Here is a 24,567-nt window from a genome sequence, read left to right as displayed (position 1 = left end):
TATCTTGTTGGTGGTCGGTATCCTGGGTAATTTCATCTCCCACTTCGTTTTAAGCCTGCATCGGGCCTGGCTATATTTTGAGGGTTGATTTTAAGGGGAAAATAGCACTTCCCCTTGCTCCCTAAATGGGACACCCTACCCCTACACGTGCACGCGCAAAAACGAGGGTTAGGGCAAAAATCTAGGGGAAGGGGAGGTATTGGGACGGGCCCTAAAACTAGTGTAGGCCTACGTGCAAGGTAAAATTGGTGTGTGTGTGTATGTGTGTGTGTGTGTGTGTGTTTAGGCTGGTAGGCCTAAGCCATTCTTGTGGGATAATGAAAATAACATGGCAGAAGAGTGACATCTCCTGGGTGATGTTGGCACCATCCATGCATCTGTCAAAGAAACAACAAGATACAGAACTGCCTTTCACATTTGATCTGTTTTGCATCCTTGATTGTATCAGTAGGTCTATTATACAAAAACATTGTATTTTGGTTATGAACAGGTTGTTGAGACAAATAAATTATGGGCTACTATATTTAGGCATGTGACTTTTCACCTCCGATGACGGCGGAATTGTAGAACAGTTTCAGATACTTGTGTACAAAATCCCGGAAATGGCAGTTTTCAAACGGAGGTGATCTCAGCAGGCAGGCAAGAGGTTCAGCTACACAGGCAGTCATGTAAACAGTGTAGCCAGGGCCAGTAAGCTAGTGAAAGTGAATTGACTCTTGACAGTTATTTTAGCTGCGCAGAGGCTCGTTAGGATTTAAGATTCGCTTTGGCGAGGTGGTCATTGACATTTACCAGATTTACTGCGCAGGGACGGAGACTGCAACAGTACGTATTTATCTCTTTCAATGGGGAAAAAACACATAATTTTAAAGTAGGTAGCGTCAATAGAGAGCTACTTGCTAACAAGTGATTTAGCATAACAGCTAATGTTAGCTGATGATGTTTGTTTGCTTGCTGCCTATTATAACAACACCACGACCACTATCTGTCACTTCGTCCATGTCAGGCCCGTGCAACTGTAACGTGACAGTTTGTCATGTAGGTTTTAGAGGACCTAGTTATTTTTACGAATGTTCAGATAAACCCAAATGTGCAGCAGTGCAGAATATTTATCTTTTCACTACAGGCAGGCAGCTGTCATGAACTTAAACATTGCACCAACAACAACAGCAGCCGCCGCAGACAAAAATAGGTCTGCGGTCGGACCATGTCTGTTTAGTGCTTTGTAAGATTTGGCAGGCCTAATGCTATTATCGTGAGATTGCAATTATGTTCTTTGCAATAGCTTACACGTCTGATCTTAACTACATATTCACTGTAAACTCATAAAGTAGCTAGCTTAGTAAGCAAACCTATGTGCCATTGCCGTGATAACTAGACGTTGCCATGAAGAGGCCCTCTGTTTTGAGTAGCATGGAGCAATTCTGATTTGCTCCATGTTTTTCATTATTTATTTTTTAAGATCTGCACTCTGTAACTAGGCCTATATGCTATAGCCTAGATTTGTAGTGTCGTTTTTCAGTCCTGATATGGTAATGCTAACATGTTAATAGGAATATGGCAAGTGAAATACTTAGTCTGGTCAAGTGTTTGATTCAACATTGTAACATCATTGTCTTATTTGGTGAAAATTAAACAACCTTTCTATTAATCACTGGGAACCTTAACTCCATATAAAAAAGAAAAGAAAAAAAACCTGATTGCTGTCACCAAATCAGGTTAATCAGGTTCCTCTGTCTCTCTCTCACACAGAAACACTACATGAGTGAGGACTTGCGATAATGTGAACTGGAGTGGTCAGGTTTCAGACATGGCTGAGGATGGCAAGATGAGGCAGATGGGGATGTCAGCGACGGTCAGTCCATCTCTGTCTTGCGTGCGGCAGAAGTACCATAGCAGCAGGCATTCCCAGGGCCTGCTGGATGGTCTACTGGCGTTGAGGCATGGTGGCATCTTGTTCGACGTGGTGCTCCTCGTGGAGGGCAAGCCTATTCAGGCCCATCGCATCCTCCTGGCCGCGTCCTGTGATTATTTCAGGTTTGAGACAGCATGGTTGAGACTTTGATCCCTGCACCACTACTGGGCCGATGTCACCTATCATTTCTGCTTTAGGGGGATTTTGGATTAGAAAGTGAAAACTTGTGAGAACAGAGTATGTTGTAATGCTCATTTGCTTTCAGTTTTATTTTATTTTTTTATTAAAAGGGCTGGCATTAACTGTAGAGCAAAGTGCAAGGTACTTTCCAGATAGAGACTGTCGTTTACACACCGGAGTAAATTAATTAAGTGACCAGCCATGTTGTAGACGTAGTCATCCCACATGTTTTACACATTACATAATGTACTGGCAAAACACAATAGAGATTTGTTGGGTTTTTAAAGCATGTAATAGAATTACACTGAAATCAGTTATATTAAGTCATAAGCAGCTTGAACTGAACCCTTACAGAAATGTTTTTTTTTATACACTAGAACTGTGTGAAGCACTATAACATTCTAGCATGTTATGCTATATCAATGGCTGTGGGGCAAGCGTATGTGATCTGAACAAATGTCATGACTTTCATTTCCCATTTTTTGTGTGTTGTGTTTTTGCAGGGGGATGTTTGCAGGGGGATTGAGAGAGATGCAGCAGACAGAGGTTTCAGTACACGGTGTGACTTACGTAGCTATGACCAAACTACTGGACTTCATCTATACCTCTGAGCTGGAGTTAGACCTGGACAATGTGCAGGAAGTGCTATCAGCTGCCACCCTATTGCAGGTACGCCTCTTTAGTGCGGAAAATGGCGTTTCATGTGTGAACAATGAGTATAGGATGGAGCATGGAATGCTCAATTATGGCTATAGTGCTCTTGGAGGAGCGTGGGCATTTATAAGACTTATGACAAAATCGGATGCTGTATGTGGGAAAAATTGAAACGTAAAGGCTTTATTGACGATGTTTCAATAGATGACTTTTCAAAAAGCTCAAAGACAATAACCCCTTAAATTATGACTTATATAATAACAAAGTCATTTGTATATTTGTCATTTGTATAGCGCAAAACAGTACCATCTTTGAGAATCCCATAAATTACATTTGTATTATTGTGTTATTGATCTACAGTATTTCAATAGTGCACTAGCTTGTTTGAGTTGTGGAGTATTGGAGTGTCTTTTCTTCTTTTATAAATTTGTGTACATTCAGGTTCAGGAGGTGATCGGCTTCTGCTGTGAATTCCTCTTCTCCTGGCTGGATGACGACAACCTGCTGGAAGTGGAGAAGCTGGCCGACGTCTATGGCCTGGACCAGCTGGCCGCCAAGGTGGACGGCTATCTGCTGAAGAACATCCGCAGCCTGTCACGCCTGCCGGTCTACCGGCAGCTGCCCCCGGACAAGGTGTTCAGCGTCCTGAGCAGCGACAACCTGGAGGTGGAGTCGGAGAATGAGGTGTACGAGGCTGCGCTGCACTACCACTACACCCCCGAGCAGGTGGAGAAGGACCAGGTGTGCCTGCAGGTGAGAGAGCACCACCCCACCACTGCTCCCATGCAATGGCCCCATTCCAAAGTCCTGCTTCAGAAAATAATAAGTCCTATCGCATATTTATTCTAGCTGCTAGTACAACTCGTCAGCAGGAGATAAGCGGAGATAGCAGTCTTATCAGTTTTCCTATTGACAAAATGTAACGACTAACTAGCTTTAGCTTGGGTTACATGCATCACTCTCAACCAATCAATTCTCTGACGACACCTAACCTCATCTTAGCATAAGCGATACTTATTCACTTACATAGAGAAGGGCAGCCGTGGCCTACTGGTTAGCACTTCGGACTTGTAACCGGAGGGTTGCCGGTTCGAACCCCGACCAGTAGGCACGGCTCTGCTCCCCGAGCGCCACTGTTGATGCAGGCAGCTCACTGAGCCGGGATTAGTGTGTGCTTCACCTCACTGTGTGTACACTGTGTGCTGTGTGTGTTTCACTAATTCACGGATTTTTTTTTAGCTGATCAAGTTATTGAATATGATCAAGGTACTGCTATTTGTGATGTGACTATATGGGCTGACGTTACATGATAGATGTCTGTAATGTTTGAATACAGGCTGGAGCACAGTGCACCAGGGTAGTTTCAAAGGGTTATTTTACACCATGGAGCCCAGCTTAAAAAGACCTCTCAGTGTGTTGAACTTTGAACAGCCTTCCCATTGGTCCCTGAAATCCTTGAGGGCCAGGAAAGGGCAAGAGATAGTCACACATTCTGCCATCACTTTTTCTGATTTTAGCCCTTATTAGTGATACCGTCATATTCAGTAAGCAGTGGGAAAGATGTTAAAGATCATGACAGTTGTAGTCTAATTGAAAGGGACCCGACTGATTTCAAAAAGTAGGAGTTTGTTTAGGGCACCTTAACCACTTCCTTCATAGGATTCCATTTTTAGAGAACTAGCTTCCGATGCTTAAAGCATAACTCTCGCCAAAATGCAACCTAGGGTCTATTTGTGAATGTTTACTAAAAAGAAAGGTTTTCAAGTTTGACTCGGGTACATTCAGAAAAAGACCCTACAGTAGGTTGCATTTTGGCGAGAGTTACGATTTCCCAAATCCTACTGGTGTTACGCTTTTTCGCTGGAAGACTGGAATCTCCCTCTTCAGATGATCAGATCACCAGTGTTAAGTGCACAAGTAGAACCAATCAATGGTAGGACTTTAACTTTCTAAAGATGGAGATCTCCACCTTTGCCCCAGTCTGTGGTCAGTTGTTTCCATGCACTTTTAGATCATATTAACCAGACTGGGGATACGGTTGTGTTACTTGATCAGTGAGCCAATCTCCTTGTTCCATTGAGTATTTGATTTTTGACATGTTTGTTGTGTCTTCTCTTGTGTGCCTGTGGGCATGTTCAGGACCCGATGCGGATGTTGGAGGCGGTGCGCTTCTGCCTGATGGAGCGTGGCGTGCTGCAGCGGCTGTTCGGGCGGCTGCATGAGGCGCGCCCGCTGCGCGAGGCTGTGTCGGCCGCCCTGCACTACCACAGCCAGGAGCTGTGGCAGCCGGTGATGCAGAGCCCGCTCACGCAGCCGCGTTCCACCTTCCACTGCCTTCTGGCCTTCGGCGGCATGTTCTCCTCGGGCGCGCTCGACGACAACGAGGAGCGCTTCCAGGTCTACCACCCGAGCTGGTCGGAGTGGCGCAGCCTGCCCGCTGAGCGGGCACCGCGCATGTCCAACATGGGCATCGCCGTGCTCAACAACTTCATCTACCTGGTGGGCGGCGACAGGAACACCAGCGGCTTCCGTGCCGAGACGCGCTGCTGGAGGTGAGACTGCCCACACCATTATTTATTTGGGCTAAATTGTCCTGCATTCTAGACCCACGTTCAATGCTGCACAGAGAACATTATTAATATTGTTCTAAGGTTAGTCATCTTAAGCTTTACAGTAGCAGTGTACTTCTTTGAATTTGGAGATTGCATTGCATTAATCTACAAATAATTTTAGCAACTGTTTGATTGCATTGTTTATAAATGATAAATGATAAATCATGGGTGTGACCGAAAGTCTCGGCACACTTATGTCGGCGCCTCTGTCATGGCAAATGTGCTATCGGCCCTCATGATCATTGGGAATATTAACTGCTTATGGGCGTGGTGTTTTTCAGCAGTCAATTCTTGGTACTCCTTGGTAAACCTGATTTGTCTGCTAGTCGAAACCACATTTCTTTCTATCCAGAGAGCAAACAATTACGTATTTCTTTCTTCTTATAGTAATGGATCGTTTTCATCTTTATAATTGATTATAACTGTTTATATTTATTTCTCGACTATCCAACCACCAATCCACCATGCCCAATCCACACTGCATCCTACGATATAGAAATATATATGCTATACTTACAAACCTTATAAAAAAACGATAAGCCAATGGCTAAATTAAAATGTATACTGTTCTGTAAAGTCGCATACAGCATATGACCGTGAAAGACTTTGATGTTTTTATTGATGTGTTTTACCAGTCCAGAGCCCAGAGGCTCCACTGCTGCTTAAAATGACATTTCTGCCTCAGAATGAACAGCTGTCACCAGAAAAAGCACTCCGATCAATGGCACAGTTGTTGTGTGCAATGGCACAGTCCCTCAGTGATGCCAGCTTATTTAGTTTGCCCCTCCTGTTCTCCTCTGGTCAATGTACAATGCCCAAAGTCTTTCCCTGTTGTGGACCGAAACCTATTTTCTTCCTTGATCATCTCTCACAGGGGCAGCCGTGGCCTACTGGTTAGGGCTTCGGACTTGTAACCGGAGGGTTGCCGGTTGGAACCCCGACCAGTAGGAACGGCTGAAGTGCCCTTGAGCAAGGCACCTAACCCCTCACTGCTCCCCGAGTGCCGCTGTAGCAGGCAGCTCATTGCATCGTGATTAGTGTGGGCTTCACCTCACTGTGTGTTCACTGTGTGCTGAGTGTGTTTCACTAATTCACGGATTGGGATAAATGCAGAGATCAAATTTCCCTCACGGGATCAAAAGAGTATATATACTTATACTTTATACTTATACTTATACTGTCATAAAGTATTGGCATTTGATAATGGTACTGGGGAAACCTAGGGCTCATTTGGCATTGCTATCATTGCGTCTAGAGTAATTGACTCAGTCGTAAAGTAGCAATACTCTCCAAACACAGACGCAGCCAGACCAAAGTCCAGCTAAATTGAGTTAGTCAGCGGAACGGAGGGTGATTTACACTCAATTTAACACTGATGGAAATCACTCTAGTGCCTCGGAAGGCCAGAACATTGAGCATGTGTGTGTACCTTCACCATACTTGCAGTACACTGCCCCCCCCCCCCCCCTCCCCTACATACACAGCACATTATTTCATCAGGAAACTTCTCCAACACACATCCCCAACATACTTACAGCTAGGGATGTAACGGTATGAAAATGTAACCTCACGGTTATAGTGACCAAAATGATCACGGTTTTCGGTATTATCACGGTATTTCTAAAAGTGTGTTCAATATGTTCAGAAAGCACTGATAGGCCTACACAAGCTGAAATAGTTTCAAAAAGTGTCCCGTTCACTTTTTTCTTCATGTTTAATTGGCTATGTGCTTATAGCTTAACTTACCCTACCATAATTTGGAGTTTGCTATTTCTGTTATTTGGATGCAATGAGTGAGACCAAAGTAAGCGTTCGAAATAAAACTTTAGGCTACTGTATTCTCCTGATAATGTGAGTGGAATGGATTTAATGTGGACGTGAACATAAAAAGAAGCAGAGTGGCTACATGATACAGTGCACATTTTGCGGTGAAAAAGTTACGCCTTTTAAAATCAGATGTAGCCTAATCCGAATCGTAGTTAAAACTACCAATTAGACAACAGAATCAGTAGGGTACCAGTTTTGTTCCATTGTACCAGGCCTACTGTATGTCAAAAGCAGGCTCGGATGAAGCTGGGAAGGATTAAACACACGGTTTCCACACCGCGGTAATTAACAGTGATAATCATGATGTTTGAAATGAAAACGGTAATTATTATCGTCAACATTTTTATCGCGGTTTACCATTATACCGGTAATCATTACATCCTTACTTACAGCACACACACCCCCCCCCCCCAATACACAGCACATTGTCTCATGAGGAAGCTTCTCCAACACACATATTGCACACTGCCCTCTCCCCACATACACAGCACACTATCCCATCTCCCCTGTCATCCCCCCCAACACACACACCAAGACCCCTTGGGTTGGGTTAGCCCCTTGAGCCGTGGATCTGCCCAAGGTTTCTTCCTTGGTAAGGGAGTTTTTCCTTGCCCCTGTTGCTCTTGGGTGCTCCTTGTTGGTGCCCCCCCAATCTCAATCCTCCCCCACCTTTCTTATGCAGCCCTTGCCACTTAATCTACTAAATCCCCCCCCCCCCCCCATAAATGCACAAATAGGCTGACACCAGACATAATTTCACTGCATTTCTTACTTCCAGTAACTATATGCATGTGACAATAAACTTCCTTGTATCCTTGTATCCTTGTACAACCAGCACATCATGTATAGCACTCAGAGTGGCCACAATTGTTAGTGCACATGCATGGCTCTGAGTGCATGACATTAGATGTAAGTGTTAAGTGTTAACTATAGTAGTAGTAACAAAGTAAAGTATGTAGTAGAGTCTCTTGAGTGTTAACAGCACAATGTTGTGCTGTACCCTTGGCTCTGAGCATAGGGATTTGGTTCCACAGTTAGAAATGCTAGCTGAAATGATGCAATGCAAATGTAATTGGCTTCATGTTCATTTGATTATTCTGTTGTTGACAGAGGTCCAGCCAGACTGTGTCTGTGTTCTGTAAATATCTCATTTAAAGCCGAACTAGTGTGTTGAAGTTTTGATGTCAATCTGCCATCACAGGGATTTTTTTCCATCATTTAGTAAATGCTGATCAAGATATTGAATATGATCAAGATACGGATATTTGTGATGTGACTATATATTGGCTGACGTTACATGATAGATGTCTGTAATGTTTGAATACAGGCTGGAGCACAGTGCACCAGGGCAGTTTCAACGGGTTCTTTTTCACCATGGAGCCCAGCTTGAAAAGACCTCTCAGTGTGTTGAGGTTTAAACAGTGTTCCCACGGGTCCCTGAAATCCTTGAGGGCCAGGAAAGGGCAAGAGACCCTAGTTAAAGAGACTGAGACCCTAATTAGGGAAAACTGAGCCTGCAAAGTCTTTGGAAATTCATTAAATTGTTGTTTAATTAAAAAAAATAAAAATTGATGTTTAATTAAAAACCCTGCCGCCCCTTCTCTGCGACTGTAGATACGATCCGCGGCACAACAACTGGTGCACCATCGAGCCTCTGCAGCAGCAGCACGCCGACCACTGTGTCTGCGTCCTGGACGGCTACATCTACGCCATTGGGGGTCGCGACTATAGCAACGAGTTGGACTGCGTGGAGCGCTACGACCCGCACCACAACACATGGGAGCATGTGACGCCGCTGAAACGCGAGGTACGGCAGACAGGGAAGTGGACAGAGCAAATGCACTGAGACAGACGCACAAAGCAGAGACAGGGAAAAGATGGCTCGCTTATCCTTTTGAACACTGTTTCCTTAGTGCTTCTCAAACTGTTTCTGTCATTCCCCACTTTGGAGGTGTGGTATTTTCAAGGCCCACCTGACCCCATCAACCTGGCAAAATGGTAACATTAAAATATGTTTTTTGCATTTTGGTACCACGTTACATTTCCCGTCTCGGATCAGATATTAATTCATATTTCGGTCTGTTTATGACTTCTATGTTTGTGTGTGGCTATTTTGTTTTAAATCTATGATCTTCCTTGTCAAAGAAAGGCTTTATAAAGATCGGCACCACACCTGTCATGTCTCTATTCCCCACTAATGAGGCCCGCCCCACACTTTGAGAACCACTGTCCAACACACACAACCAATACCTTTAGACCAACACATGCAACATAGACAAGCAAATGATGGCTTATAACAGCTTATGCCTTTGAACACTATTATTCACTGGGTGGGGACCTTTTATGGTGGGGAATATTTGAGGCTGTGGACATGTTAAGTTCATGAATGTTGTGTATAAACAAAAAAAAACCTAAACCATAATTTCCAGAATGAAAACTTTTGACATTGTGAATATCATACAATACTGCACATTTATGCAGCAGAGTGCTGCTATATTTGTTCTGTAAAAAGTTCCTTAAATTGCTGAGTATATCGTGGCCCCTATAGGTGTATGCCCATGCCGGAGCAGTGCTTGATGGGAAGATTTACATCGCCTGCGGGCGCAGGGGTTCGGTCTACCTGAAGGAGACTTACTGTTACGACCCAAGTGCCAACCACTGGGCGGCATGTGCAGAGGGCCCTGTGGAGAGAGCCTGGCACGGGATGGCAGCCCTCGACGGGCGGCTGTACGTCATCGGCGGCAGCAACGACGGCTGTGGCTACAGGAGGGATGTCTTCAAGGTTTGTTGTCGTCCGCTAATGGACCCTTTCAAGAGAGTTCCATTATCAGCATCATAGTTGGCCCCACAAGGCTTCCTTTTTAACATTCCATATGTTATCTTAATGCAGAGGAAGTAGATTGGGGCCCAAATAGAACGTTCAAGCATTGTTTTTGTTGTTATTGTTGAAAGGGTCTATAACATAATTCGTTGGGAAATAGTGCATATGTGTATAGTGTCTAATCCTACCTATGACGATCTTTTTGAAGCAATGTATTTGCATCTGTTTAATAGTGGTGAATGTTTTGATATTAGTGCATATGTGTATAGTTAATATCACATGCAGATGATAGTTGAAGAGTTTCTGTGTATTCCTAGATGTTTCTCACACAAAGATGTCTGAGGCGTTCATTTTAGGGCTAAAGAGAGGCATAAATTAGCCACCAGGTACAGACAGTTTCTATTTTATTTTCTATTGTTAGGAAGGATTGTTTCACTGAAACACATTCAAAAGGTATTGAACTAATTCAAAATAAAGTTACACAGCAGTGTGTATGTGTGTGTGTGTGTGTGTCCTCATAACATGAGTTCTTGTGTGACAATCACCATGGTAGCATGGAGCATTGTATCATCCGTAAATGTGAAAGTAGGTTCATTTTAATGTCTCTTTAATTTTGTTGTGTCCGGTCTCTACCTGTAGGTGGCGTGCTACACCCCGCGCTCCGACTCCTGGTCAGTGGTGTGTCCGGTGCCTGCGGGGCATGGCGAGCCGGGCCTGGCCGTGCTCGATGGCCGCATCTACATCCTGGGCGGGCGCTCGCACAATAAGGGCAGTCGCATGAAGTACGTGCACGTGTACGACCCCCAGCTGGACTGCTGGAAGAGCGGCACGCCTCTGGAGGACCGCGTGTCCGGCCTGTCGGCCTGCGTGGCTCTGCTGCCCTACTCTGTCCTCAGCCAGGCCCGCAGCTGGGAGCAGCACGCCAAGGCTTCCTGGGTGGAGGTGGACTGGGACGACTCGGACAACTCCAGCGAGGACTGACCTCCAACACCTCCCCTGTGTCCACACACGCACACTGCCCCGCCCCCATAACGAGCGGCTGGCGGTCATGAGCGGTGGGTGGCCCATGTTGTGACGTGGTGTGCTCATCGGGGAGGTCAGTGGTTGTTGTGATGTGACATGATGGAAATGGATGGTGCAGAGCATTTCGCCAAGCTCCCATCTTCGCACCAGAAGACTACAGCGGAAAAGACTGCAGCTTCAACATTTTCTTCAGCAAAAATGACATTTTAATCACTTCAGTTTGGGCCTTTGTCTGACACTTAACTTGTGAATGAGATTTTACAGATGCATCACATCATAATCGCAGTTCTCACACTGGTACGCATCACAGTTGTACACATCGACAGAGTTTCGCATGAAAGAAACGCTCAGCTTCCCGCCTCTCACTGCTGCAATACACTGGGTGCTCTCAGCTCTTTATTCTGCAGCCTCTAGTGTGATCCTCCTTTTGATTTATTTTTCGACTGTGCTCAGAGTTTTTTTTAACCATGCGGCTGCATTCAGGGTTGGTCACGTCTGCTTCGTTCCCACACTGCGCTCCATGTTGCTCTTTTGTCCATCTCTGTGTCGCCCCCACACATCTGCCGCTGATTCCACTCTGAACTTACGGAGTCCCCGAAGGGAAATGGTGGGAATGTTGTTGTTTTTTAAGATACTTTTGTGTTCCTTCGCAATGGTTTTGCGTTCCTTTGTAATAAGTTTTGCATTGCCTTGCCATACGTTTGCGTTCCCTCACAATAGTTTTGCACTCCGTTGCAAAGTCAAAACTATAGTGAAAGAATGCAAACGTTATTGCTAGGGGACACATATGTATTGTGGGGGAAACACACAAGAAATGATCTCCAATTTCCTGCTGTTGTAAAGAAACTATTTCCTTCATGGACATCGTGGTCAATACAGGTTCACCAAAGACCAGACGAGGGGATTTCTTCATTTTTTTAATCAGTGGCTTTATTAAGGCAGCTAAAACTGTGACTAATGTTATCCAAGATTGCAAGTGTACGCTGGCAATAACTGTGCACGTGATTATGATTTTGGCTTTATTACTTCAAGGCTTCGGATTTTGACGGTCATCGTTGTTGACCATCTCCAATACTGGTGTGTATTCATTAGGCAGCCTGGTCTGAGTAAGCTAAGTGGGAGGGCCTTCAATGAAAAAAAAACGTGTGTGATGTCTCATAGGTTTGTGCGTTGTCATATAAGGCAGTGCTTCTCAAACTCATGATTTCTCATAGGTGTGTGCATCGTCATAAAAAAACTCATGATTTCTCATAGGTTTGTGTGTTGTCATATAAGGCAGTTCTTCTCAAACTCATGATTTCTCATAGGTTTGTGCATTGTCATATAAGGCAGTGATTCTCAAACTAATGATTTCTCATAGGTCTGTGCGTCGTCATAAAAAAACTCATGATTTCTCATAGGTTTGTGCGTTGTCATATAAGCAGTGCTTCTCAAACTTCCCCTCACCTCAAGAATAATCTGGTAGGTGTATTTTTTCACACAATCTGGCAACCCTCAGAAATTCGCAACCCACTGATATAAGGTACTTACAGATGTATGTTTTCCATGTTTCTGAATTTATTAGAGCAAATTTTTAAGTGGTTCAAAATTTAGATGGACTTTACAGTGGACTATACAGTTTACTGATGCTTAGCTAAGGATAGACTGCCTAGTGTGAGCAGCAACACTGTTTGGAATGCAATGGAAATTAGAGTTAATGGGTGAAAAGTGATGGTTTCATGTATAATGTTATTTTTTCACACAATCTGGCAACCCCTAGAAATGATCTGGTTGCCCTCGTGTTGAGAAGCACTGATATAAATTACTTACATGTGTTTAATAATGTTACTTATGTGTTGTTAATGTTACTTACATGTGTTTGTTTTCCATGTTTCTGAATTCATTAGAGCTGTGAAGTTTTGAAGTGGTTGCATGTAAAAGATGTCTTTGCCAAAGAATGTAGTGAGGATGCCACAAAGATTAGTGACAGAACCGTGGTCATGTGTGATGTGGTTTGATGTAGGTGTGTAATGGTCAGTTATTCAAGTTGTTTTTAGTCATTTTTGTGTTTTTGTTCAGTTGCTTTTGCTAAAGAGGTTTTCTGAGAAGTTGTGTATTGGGAGAGCACTTTGCTTATCTTACAATACAATGCCATGTACCAATTTGGTCACTAGAGGGAGTTGGCATCACTAGAGAGAACTTCAGTTGGAAAACATACTCTGCACATCATTTTTTTTAATTTACAGTGCTTTCTGTTCACTGTTGCAATTAATTATGGGCTACTGCTCCAATAAAATGGGCACACATTTACACACTTTAAAATAACATACATAAACAAGCAGATTAGGACATTTATGGGTTTTTTTTGTTGTTTTTGTTTTGTTGTTTTTTTGCTCCATTGTGCCTTGTTTATTCTCCTTCCCTGCACATGCATCACTGGAGCTTAATTCCTGTAATGTGCCTCATTCTTCACTTCAACCCTTTAGATGGAAAAGAAGATGGACACATGTTGACCATCTATGCTTTATGAGACAAAGTGCAATTACACTGAAGTTCATCATTGCCATGCAAAAATCAACAGCCAGCTCACTCATGTTCTTTGCCATCTGTGTTTATGTCTGTGTTAAGACACATTGATGTTCACTGTCAATAGACTGACATTTAAAGAGCTGTATAATGTGAATTAAACACCTGTACTGGTTTTATCTTTATGTAATCCAAGCTAATAGATCACATATATTACATATCATATGTATATGTAGAATATTTACATGGTACGAATGCATTTAGCAGCTGGCAAGGGCTTTATGTAAGGAGACTGATTGAGTGGCCGGAAGATAATACTACTAGTCTATATGCACAAGAAATCCTAGTGGAGCTAAAAACTGACTTTGACACCAGCGATCACTTTTATTGGGTCAGGAATAGTCATTCAGAGAGACATTGTTTGGTGTAACAATATCCCTTCCAGAGGCTTGCCTGGCCAGTGGTGATGTCCCTTTATCCCTAGTTCTCCTCCCCACTAACACATAGAGATTTTAGCTATTTGAGAATGTGTCGTTGCCACTCAGATACGCTCACATTTCTACATCGGCTGCCTGCTCAGTGTTACTGCAGTCTGTTATGTTATGTGAAGAGGATTTATGACTTTACTAGTTCCTGTTCCCAAAACCAAAAGTTATCAATGTAATGATTTATAACCTCCAATCAGCTGTGGTATTGTTTCTTTCTTTCTTTCATAGCTGTTTGTGTGTGTGATTGCATGAGTGTGTGTGTCAGAACGTTTCCCTCACATGAGATTGTGTGCAGTATAATTAAAATACTATAAATCTGCTATTAGGCATGTAAGAAAGAAAACAAAGTATTTGATCCACAATACAATAAGTCAGGGGCTAGTATTCAAAGTCTTGAATAACCATATGAAGAGGCTTGATGGGTGTGCCACTATGATTCATGGTGGACAGAAAGACAACTAAATGGACACATTTAGCACATTTTTTGGTAGGAAGAATGTTTTACATTATTGAAAACAGAATCCAGTTGGTTCATTTAGTGCTGGCTAGCAAGTTAACATGTTTTCTTGGGGGAAAATGCCTCGGCTTACAAATACATTGCAACACTGAATTGGCCAACATTGTGCTATGAAGTTTTACATTTAGAAATAGATTCTAACTAATATTATTTTTAGAATATCCCAAAATTAATTGGTAACGAATGAAAAATGTGAAGTCTGATATTAGCAATAGTCATGGGACTATATGTGGCAGTAGCATAAGATTTTGATGTTGGCCACCCAAATCAAGTGTGTTAACGGTCTCTCATCACAGACACTGAAGTTAAAGTGAAAGACTTAAAGGTGCTATGGTACAGTAGACTACTGAGCACGCTCAGTCTTGCCCTCTCCCTCTGCACAACAAAGACTATTCATTTTGACATTAGGTGCCACCTGGGGACACATTGAGTTAAATCACCCATTCTAGCCTGCTCTGAACCTTTTTGCCTCCATTACTGGGGGCAATTGGACTTTAATATTGCCCAAAGGGGCTTTGAAAGCCCCTGGCCTGCTGGAAGCTTTATGCTGAGTGGATCCTAATCCATGGCTGTCTTGGGAGTCGTTAAAGAAGTTGCACTCTTTTGAGCTTGATCTTGTTTTTTCCCCTTCTATTCATAATATACTTTCTGAGATGCTTTTTAACACATACATTTGTTGACATAACCCTAAACTTATACACCTTTTCTCCTCTGATATGTGTGTGTGTGTATTGGGGCAGAGTCTGTGTGTCATTAGAGGAGAGGTGAGAAGAGAAAGTTGAGAGTAACCTGGGGAGTCTGTTCTGTACTTTAAAAGCCCCCTGCTGACCACATGACACATGTCATCTGCCCTAAAGACCAGAGTGGGGAGGGAGGGGCGAGACCCTAACACCTCAGCTTCCTCTCACCATCTGGGTTGTTGACGAAATTTTTTTTTTTTTTTTGCTTGTTTAGCTCATTCGACCTTAGTTTGAGTTGAGCTGAATTTGCCTTTGGTAAATAGCTGCATAGTATTCATGCATCCTTGAGTTCTTATCTGACTGAATCCACTGAATGCAGATGGTGAGAATTCAGTCTGCAAACAAGGAATGCTCTGGAATAACAGTTAATGAATTAGATTATTCCAGGGGCTCCCCATGCAGTGGGTGTACATATCCACTCACTGCCATGATCCCTTCAGCTCCATCAGCTGATATCATGACGACTCCAGGTCATGAGTGCCCTGATTGTCTGTTGATAAGGAGTGGACACTAGCGTGCTTCTTGTATGACGTTGATTTGGCTCTGAGGCTCTTTGATAACTCAGGACTTTCTAGAATGTTCTTACTGTCCACTTCTGCCAGAGGTCAATGGTGTTGTTGTTGATGTTTTTCACCTGGATGTGGGTCATGGATTTTATTTTTCTTTCTGGCAGCACTGTCAAGAAAACAGACTCTGCCCTGTCTTTGAACTCAGCCATAGGTTACAAGTTCAGACCAGACGTTTGTCTTGATGTTGTTATCATGACCGACTTTTACACTGTTTGCCTGAGATTAGATAAGCGTAAAGGACCCCCCCCCCCCCCCGATCCTTATCAGCCCTGGGAATAAGAAAGCCAAGAGTCTCCACTGGAACATCACAGAGGCTTGAGGCTGAGGCTCACTGGAACATCACTGACACACATTTCTCACTGGAACCCCACTGAAACACATTTCTCACTGGAACCCCACTGAAACACATTTCTCTCTGGAACATCACTGAAACACATTTCTCTCTGGAACATCACTGAAACACATTTCTCTCTGGAACATCACTGAAACACATTTCTCTCTGAAACACATTTCTCTCTGGAACCTCACAGAAACACATTTCTCTCTGGAACACATTTCTCTCTGGAACCTCACAGAATCACATTTCTCTCTGGAACCTTACTGAAACACATTTCTCACTGAAACACATTTCTGTCTGAAATACATTTCTCTCTGGAACCTCACTGAAACACATTTCTCTCTGGAACACATTTCTCTCTGGAACCTCACTGAAACACATTTCTCTCTGAAACACATTTCTCTCTGGAACCTCACTGAAACACATTTCTCTCTGGAACACATTTCTCTCTGGAACCTTACTGAAACACATTTCTCACTGAAACACATTTCTCTCTGAAATACATTTCTCTCTGGAACATCACTGAAACACATTTCTCTCTGGAACCTCACTGAAACACATTTCTCTCTGGAGCACATTTCTCTCTGGAACCTTACTGAAACACATTTCTCTCTGAAACACATTTCTCTTTGGAACCTCTCTGAAACACATTTCACTCTGGAACCTCACTGAAACACATTTCTCTCTGGAACCTCACTGAAACACATTTCTCCATTTCCATGTCCACTGTGTCAACTCTTTCACCTCAAATCTGAAGCTACCTGAGGACAGTACGGTTCAATTACAGTTTTTTCTGATTGCTTAAGCACATTTTTTGTAACTATGGCTTTTTTTGCAAAACTCTACACACAAATGTCAAAACCTCTCACCCAATCAGCAAAACATTGTAGTTCTCTTGCAAAAGCTAACACACCTTGCTTAACTCTTCACAACTTTGTAAAAATTGTGTTTTCGTATCTAACAGTAAACACAAGCCATCACAATAGTAAGCACACAATGTGCCAACAACACACTGATGGTATGAATAAAAAACACATCTGGCTTTTGCTTTCTCTGTGCACAAGGTAGACTATGTCAGTTTGAGGTCATACTTTTGTCATAGTTCTGTAAACATACAGGGATCCCAACTTCAAGTACTAGTGTTTATTTACACACATCAAAACAAACACAAGTGTGTTTTTCCAAGTCAAAACACAAAATAGCATTTCACTGAGACAAAACATATCAGTCTACATCGAGTCGTCTCTCTCAAAATTCGGTCTACATCACATGCAATGTCCTAGTCCAAGGCACCGGGAAAAATATATTCTGGAATGACGTATCCAGGCCTGACATGACAATATCCCCACATGTAGACTGTTTTTTTGTCTTTTTTTCTCTTCTCACTCTTCCTGCTCACTCCATCGTACCCATTGTACATTACCTGTGGCTTATTTATAGTGCTTAGGCTGATTGCAAAGTGAACTAATTATCTAAAACAGTTTTCACATGAGAAAGTGTGCCAGAGAGTTGGCAAAATAGTGTAAATAATAGCCATTGTGCCTACAGTTGTGCAAAGTGTGTGTTACAAAATTGCAAACTGAGTGCAAAGCAGTGTTTGTGCTTTTAGTTTTGCGAACTCAGTGAGTGGTTTTGCCATTTGTGTGTAGAGTTTTGCAAAAAAAGCCATAGTTACAAAAAATGTGTTTAAGCATTCAGAAAAAACTGTAAGACCACGCTGTGGCCAAATGAAATGGTATATATTTGGTGAAACAATGGGTATCCCCACTGCATTGTGTTTTGCCTGTCCAGGCAGTAAGTGGGTCATATTTACACGTGACCTACAGGAGTCTTTTGTATTGTGGGAGTTTCTTGACCACGCTCACTACTCAACACATGAGACAAACACAGGACAGGATGTGTTAGGGAGGAATATGGCTGTCCTCTGATCTTGTGGTCTTCCCTGAATTGTCCTCGGCAATGCACCCCTGACTTGCAAAGACAGCCTTGATGGATAGCAACATTTCTAACCTACACCTTTGCCAAGTTGGACGCTATGCATATAATGAAATGCAACATTAATCATACCTTGTAATGAACCTGAGTACAAAACTCACACGTGGAAGAGGTCTCTATCAACATATTCCCTGGGGATACACTTTGTTTTACCCTCATTGTGGTTGTCTGAAGAGGTCTTAAAAATTATTTGTTGTTGTAGATCTTGAATGCACCCCCCCCCCACCCACAAACCCACAAACACACACACACACACACTATCACCACCGCCAGCCTTCCTCAACCTCCCGACTCTTTTACGGCTGTCATTAGCAACTGACATCCCTGCCAAGTGGGCAATCAGAGCTGCTCTGCGTTTGGACTTGTGAAAAGCCCAGACCCCACCCCCAGCCCTCACCATTTTCATGGCACTTAAGGTTCTTTCACACAGACCCCTATGGCCGTTTCGTGCTTTGTTTTGTGAGTTATACCCCCCACAGCCAGTGCCAATGAGTCTTTAGAGCACAGAAGGTAAAAGTGAGGCGTGGTCTTTATTACAACAAAAGAGGAATGACAAACAAACAAACAAATGCATAATGGCGCAGTCTGTAGGAGTCTGGATATACATGATGAGGGATGGAGTTTGGAGCATTACATTACATTACATTTAGCAGACACTTCTTGACCAAAGTGACTTACATATGTCAGCTATATTACAAGGGATCACATTGTCCCCGGAGCAACTTGGGGTTAAGTGCCTTGCTCAAGGGCACAACGGTGGAAGCCGGGAATTGAACCGACAACTTTCAGGCTACTGCACGCTAGCCCAGCTCCTTAACCACTACACTACCACCACCCTACGGGCAGAATGCTTATTTTTGCTGCTGTCTTTGAAAGCCTAAGATACGTTTTGCACATCACACAGTTGTTGTAAGGTCTACTGGTTTTTACCATCTGTTGACATCTGATGACGTTAACTTCATCCCACTAGCATCCTAATGACCTTTCTAGAAATGTATTGGTGTTCATGTATGAAGTTATGTTTGGCCCACATGTTTGATTAGCTTATGGTTCTCTCAGGTTGGGAGAGGAGAACTGTGTCTCCTTTGGGAACTGACACATGGCTTCTAATTACTCATCAATTGAGCGCACTTCTGATGTGTCTATTCCATTTCCCCTACAGTCTGGCACAAGGTTCCTGCCTTTTCTTTTTATGCCATGCAAAGGAGGCCATTTTCCAGAGCCACTCAGGAAACAAGTTCAGACATACTTGATGCAGGTACTTGAGGTAAAATCATGCAAAGGTTGTAAGGAAACTGCTATACTTCAACCATATGCAAAAAAATGCAAAAAATATTTTTAAACCAAAATTAAAGGTGCTCTCAGCGATGTTGGGTAACGTCACTTCTTTTGATGTTCAAACAAAACCGAAAGCTAGCTCGCTACTCCCCCCCTCGTGCAATTAAAACTCTCCTAAATGCACATCTCATTGGTGATTGGCTGGAACAGTTTGTTATGTTTTTATGGGCTGGACCAAGTTGTTTTTGTTGCCGTTTTTGGAGCCTGGGCTGTCCACAGAGACCGTGTTTTTTTTACAGTATATTCAGGGTACAGGCAGCAAGTGGATGTTGAGGTGATGTTTGCTGTATGTGACAAAAATGTTTTAGCTTAGAAACCACTTAACATAGATCAGAGCACCTTTAAAAATGTAGTTGTAAGAACATGCAAAGTCCATAAATGCCCATTCTTACTAAGAAATCTGTTTTGGCTGGGATGTCCTAGAAATACTGCCCTATAGAAATGTGTTTATTGAAACCTTTTATTTGAATTATAGAAATATACCTACCTGGAAGTCTGCTGGTTAATGATGATCTATTTAACTCAATAAGAGAAAGGGGCCACAAGCCAGTGTGTGTTCATAATATCAACAAGTTTCAATGCGTAACAGTACTTCTGTTTATTCCTCATTGTTTTGAGGCAACAGGAACTTCAGAGGTCTCCCGTTACAATTGTGTTACACTTTAATTAATGACACAAACACTTAAATCTGTAAATCACATAGCAATTTTAGTACATCCATTTACATCACACAAATGCTTTATTCCCTTTTCTATATTATAAAAATAATATTAAGCAGCAAAGGACATTAAGACCAAACACTAAATAAATAGACACGTCAAAACAAAGCAGACTTTTTCTAGGCCCATGGTAACGTAACAAGGAATCACAAACAGAAGTCCTTCTATAAACGTTAATAATCCCCCATACCAACTTTCAAAGTGAAGAAAAAGGACAAATGCAAGTCATTTTTACTACTGCTCACTTCATTCCAGTGTCTCCGTGATGACAAGTAGGCCATCTCTGTGCCTGTGTTCAAACAGAAGGTGCTCTTGGCCTCTCGGCCTGTGGACATTCTCTCTCTCCTTCTCTCCCACTGTCTATCACACACACGCTCTCTCATTCCCTCTCTCACACACAAACACAGTCTCTTTTTCTCCTCTTTCAGTTGGCAGTGTGTGCCTCCTCACAGCTTCTACAGTCTTTCAGTGCAAAACAGCATGCATGAGCGGGCCGAGGGAGTTGAGGTCTTTTTTAGCACAGAGAGAGAGGCTGTGACTGTACCCTCCTTGCAAAGCAGAAGAGTTGCAGTCTGCTTCCCGGTCCTCTTCCTCTCCTGAGCTGCCGACAGTCTTATTTTTTCCCGGTGATTGCCTAGTCAGCGCTGCTGTGGCCGCCGGCGCTCACCAGCAGGAGTACGAGAAGAGCGGGTACTGGCTCCAGTCGGCCACGTTGCCGTGGGGGTAGCCGTGGTGCATGGTGGCCTGCGTGCTGTACTCGGTGGGCAGGTGTGGCGGCGGGTGAGCCGGGTACTGACTGGACGCCGCGCCCACGCCGCTCCACTGTCCAATGTGCTGCTCGGCACCGTATGGGGCGTACAGGTGGTGGTGGTGGTGGCCCAGTACGCCGGCCGGCTTGCTAACCGCTTGAGCCATGGCCATGTTGAGGACGCCCGTGTAGTCCTGGTGACCCACAGCGGGCTGGGGAGGGCAGGAGGTTGGCAGGGGGGCCATCTCGGTGGCGGGGGGCTTGTGGGTGGCGATGACCCCGGACGTGGTTTCTGGAACCGTGGCGACGTCCGAGACGCGGGACAACTCGAAGCTGGGCCTCCCTGAACTGCCGCCACTGCTGGCAATGCTGGAGTTGGATGGAGAGGGGGACTTGCCATATTCATGGAACCTGAGAAGGAGGGACAAAGTGGACAAAGATTATTTATTATTCTAATTCCTTTTCAGGAACTTGAAACTGCCAGAGTAGTGTAGCTGAGAGCCGCAAAAGTGCTTCGGATTCAAATAAAACTGGAATAGAGTGGATGTAGCGAGTAGCGACAGTGTCTTTTTTTCTCTCTCTTTCAGTTCTCTGTGTGCTTGTTTATCATCACAGTCAGGCATTTCTTATCAGGCGTGACTGTGACCTGGAGACCACATCAGAGCACGCTGTCTAAAGACACATACGCAGTCTCAGTACTTCTCTCTTCCCAGTGCTTTGCATTATTAATGAGAGTGATGTGAGTGTTGTGTATACCTGTATGGCGGGTATGATGTCTGTCCAGGCACAAGCTGCTCTGTGTTGTAGATGTCCCTGCCCTCGGGTCCCAGTGGGGACTCAGACGTGCGCATGCTGTGGCTATTCTCCCGGTCAGCTACTGGCCACGGGGAGTAGCGCTCCTCCTTCACCCCCTCCACCTCTTTCGTCTTGGGTGGCTCGCCATCGTACGCCTCGTAGGGAGAGCGGTGGAAGTCTACACACGAAGCAAAGCAAGACAGAAGAGTAATGAGCAGTGGACATGTGGACACTAAGGATACATAGATAGACTGGGCTGGACTGATAGATCAGCTTGATCGTAGAATTGACGCGTCCATACCTGCAGGGCTTTCGGGGTCAACTTTTATGGTGTGCATTCTCTTCGCCATTCTCTCTGGGTCAGCCTGGCCTCTGTTAGCACGTCTAAGAAAAGTAAACAAATGTTTATTCGGACACAGTCCACATGGCCATGCCGAAGTCAGGCTTAGGATGAAGAACGCATGCATTTCATGATAGCAGTTCACTGGTGCCTTACCGTTTTGTGTTGGTGCCTTCATCCCTGAAACCCTTAGCGAAAGGGTTGTGGTCAATTTTCAGCTTTGTAATCTGTAATATAACAATCATTTTCTGGTTACAATACTGCACACAGAGCACAAAATGGTCTCATCATCTGATGGAGTTGACCCAGGGTTAAATACATAACCCTACAGGACTAACCTTGGTGTTCTGGTAAGCTGTGACTGAGGTGAAGGAGGTCTCTGGGAAAGTGAAGGTCTGGAAGACGCTCCAGCGGACACTGTACAGGTCATCTGCCTGGACGATGTGGAAGCGGGGGTGATAGCGATGCATGGAGTGCAGGATAATCTGAAGGAAGCAGTAGTGACATCACACGGTTAGAGCCATGTACTCTAATCTAATTTCAATTCTAATTCTAATGTCAAAGCAATGATCTCCTAAGCCACTACAGTGAACCCATAGTGGACTGAAATAAAACCACACCCACATGGTTTTCCATCAAACAATTCTGAAAGCTGAAAATACAAAATAAATACAAAAATGTGTAATCAGGTAAAGTATAGTAGGTATTTATTTACATGGCCATGCTGGTCCAGGGTGTTGTTGGTCAATTTGAGCTTGAGGAAGGACACGGACTGCTTCATCCAGTGGCTGCCTGGAGCTGGGGAGTCCGGGTGCAGGTAGGTCCGGCAGGGGGGCTGCGGCTCGGCCTTCCCAGCCACCTCCCATTTGTCCTTGTTCCACTGGTGGACAGAGAGAAGCAGAGGTCAGGGTTTGGGCTGGGGGGATCAGAGTGACCTTAACCACAGTATGCCTCCCGGATGAGTGTTTGATAGGTGGATAAGTTGTTTGGTTCTTAATGATATTCTTAATAATTCTGCCTGTCTGCATGCCTAGAGAGGTGTGTGTGTGTGTGTGTGTGTGTGTGTGTGTGTGTGTGTGTGTGTGTGTGTGTGTGTGTGTGTATGTTGGGGGTCGGGGACAACAGTGGGACCCCAGCAGGAGCTAGAACAACAGGAAGAGATAATGGCCTTTGATGTGGCATGGAACAGAGAGAGTGTGATCGTTGTGGTGTCGAGGTGAGAACAGTCTGCTTACTGCGAATACTGAGAGACACCAATTGCTTGAGTCTCTCTCCTTCACTCAATTAGACACAGAGTCACATCAAATGCCCCACAAATGATACCCACTTATCTAGGTTAAATTGAAAAAAAGCATTATGGTTGGTTCTTACCTTATACCTGAAGTTATCCACGGGGACCATGTCCACCAACAAGATGTACTTTGCATAGGGGACTAACCCAAAAAGATTGACTTTGCAATGTGGGAACATTCTCCTGAAAGAAAAAAACACCATGCTGTTGAACACAACTATATCAAGAGTGTCAAGATGTGTAATTTAATTTCTAATATGCTTTTGCAGCACTATCTTAAAGTATAAATCATATTGCATTAAATATATTGCATATTTATTTTAGACATCAACGTCCAGAGCCAATTTAATAAAAAACCCAATTCTGATTCATATTCTCTGAGTAGTAAATACTAGCAATGGTGATTTATCTGAGATAGAGTTGGGTGGCCGGGTTGCTGTCTTACCTGCCAGGCTTGGTGATAATCATCTCTGTGCCAATTTCATGGAAAGACTTCCAGAGGTCCGAGTCCTCCAGGGTCATCTTGATGGTGCCCTGGTGGAAGTGCTCCGGTCCGGCAGGCATGGACGGGGGAGGAGGGATGTTGAAGTTGGGCTTCAGGTCTTCGGTTCAGGACAGAGAGATTTGTGACATTTAGTATCAACACGGAAATGACCTATGCTTCTGATACATCCGCACTGACACTGAGTCACAATGACATTGAAACCCAGAACACGGGTATCATCAACAGTTTCTCTGTAGGAAAATGGTTTCTCTACCAGACATCAAGCTTCTGTTTTTACAATACAAATACCCATTATCCATGACCAATACCCAGTACCATATAACTGCCTGAAACCGTACAACAGAAACCAGCCTATCAGGCTTCATCCCTTACCTCTGATGGACTGCATCACTGCTCCAGATTACAAACGGCAGTAGATGAACGAAGACGAGATCCTGAGAAAAGTTCCTTCCGTCTAACCAGCCCAGTCACCTTGTGACAGGGCTTCTATGCTGGGAGCAAGCAGTTAAAATCCAGAGGTAGGGAGGAAGGAAGGAGGACAGGGGGGACAGGCGGGAGGTCAGCAATCCAATAAGTCCAGAGGTGCAGACGTCTGCGCTTAGGGGACCAGAGGGGGTGTCCCTGGCCTTTAAGGGGAGCTGGCCGGTG

General features: G+C 44.0%; 2 protein-coding genes across 9 annotated transcripts; one reads left to right on the top strand and one right to left on the bottom strand.

Moving 5' to 3' along the window:
* The first annotated feature begins 586 nt into the window (after positions 1-586).
* Positions 587-13,727, top strand: klhl22 (kelch-like family member 22). 8 transcript variants are annotated; one of them, XM_042101302.1, is made up of 9 exons: positions 587-825; positions 1,127-1,192; positions 1,753-2,037; positions 2,599-2,764; positions 3,191-3,502; positions 4,889-5,301; positions 8,803-8,995; positions 9,737-9,970; positions 10,649-13,727. In XM_042101302.1, exons 3-9 carry the CDS (start codon positions 1,811-1,813, stop codon positions 10,988-10,990), a joined length of 1,887 nt encoding a protein of 628 aa, XP_041957236.1. In that variant the 5' UTR covers positions 587-825; positions 1,127-1,192; positions 1,753-1,810; the 3' UTR covers positions 10,991-13,727. The 8 variants fall into 8 exon arrangements, 4 of the variants coding, with proteins under 4 accessions (XP_041957236.1, XP_041957237.1, XP_041957235.1 ...); XR_006033615.1 differs by lacking the exon at positions 1,127-1,192 and having other exon boundaries at positions 588-825; positions 10,649-12,246; positions 12,433-13,727; XR_006033614.1 differs by lacking the exon at positions 1,127-1,192 and having other exon boundaries at positions 588-825; positions 10,649-12,246; positions 12,393-13,727.
* Positions 13,728-20,407: 6,680 nt separating this feature from the next.
* On the bottom strand, positions 20,408-24,345 carry tbx16 (T-box transcription factor 16). The gene is made up of 9 exons (XM_042099860.1): positions 24,292-24,345; positions 23,860-24,016; positions 23,495-23,597; positions 22,839-23,003; positions 22,462-22,608; positions 22,280-22,350; positions 22,085-22,167; positions 21,745-21,961; positions 20,408-21,399 (listed from the first exon to the last, which is right to left on the bottom strand). Exons 1-9 carry the CDS (start codon positions 24,305-24,307, stop codon positions 20,904-20,906), a joined length of 1,455 nt encoding a protein of 484 aa, XP_041955794.1. The 5' UTR covers positions 24,308-24,345; the 3' UTR covers positions 20,408-20,903.
* Positions 24,346-24,567: the final 222 nt, after the last annotated feature.

This window comes from Alosa sapidissima, chromosome 8, assembly GCF_018492685.1.
Source record: "Alosa sapidissima isolate fAloSap1 chromosome 8, fAloSap1.pri, whole genome shotgun sequence".
NCBI classification, from domain to species: Eukaryota; Metazoa; Chordata; class Actinopteri; order Clupeiformes; family Clupeidae; genus Alosa; species Alosa sapidissima.
Note: the sequence above shows the minus strand (reverse complement) of the source record. Positions and strands in the feature narration are given on the sequence as shown.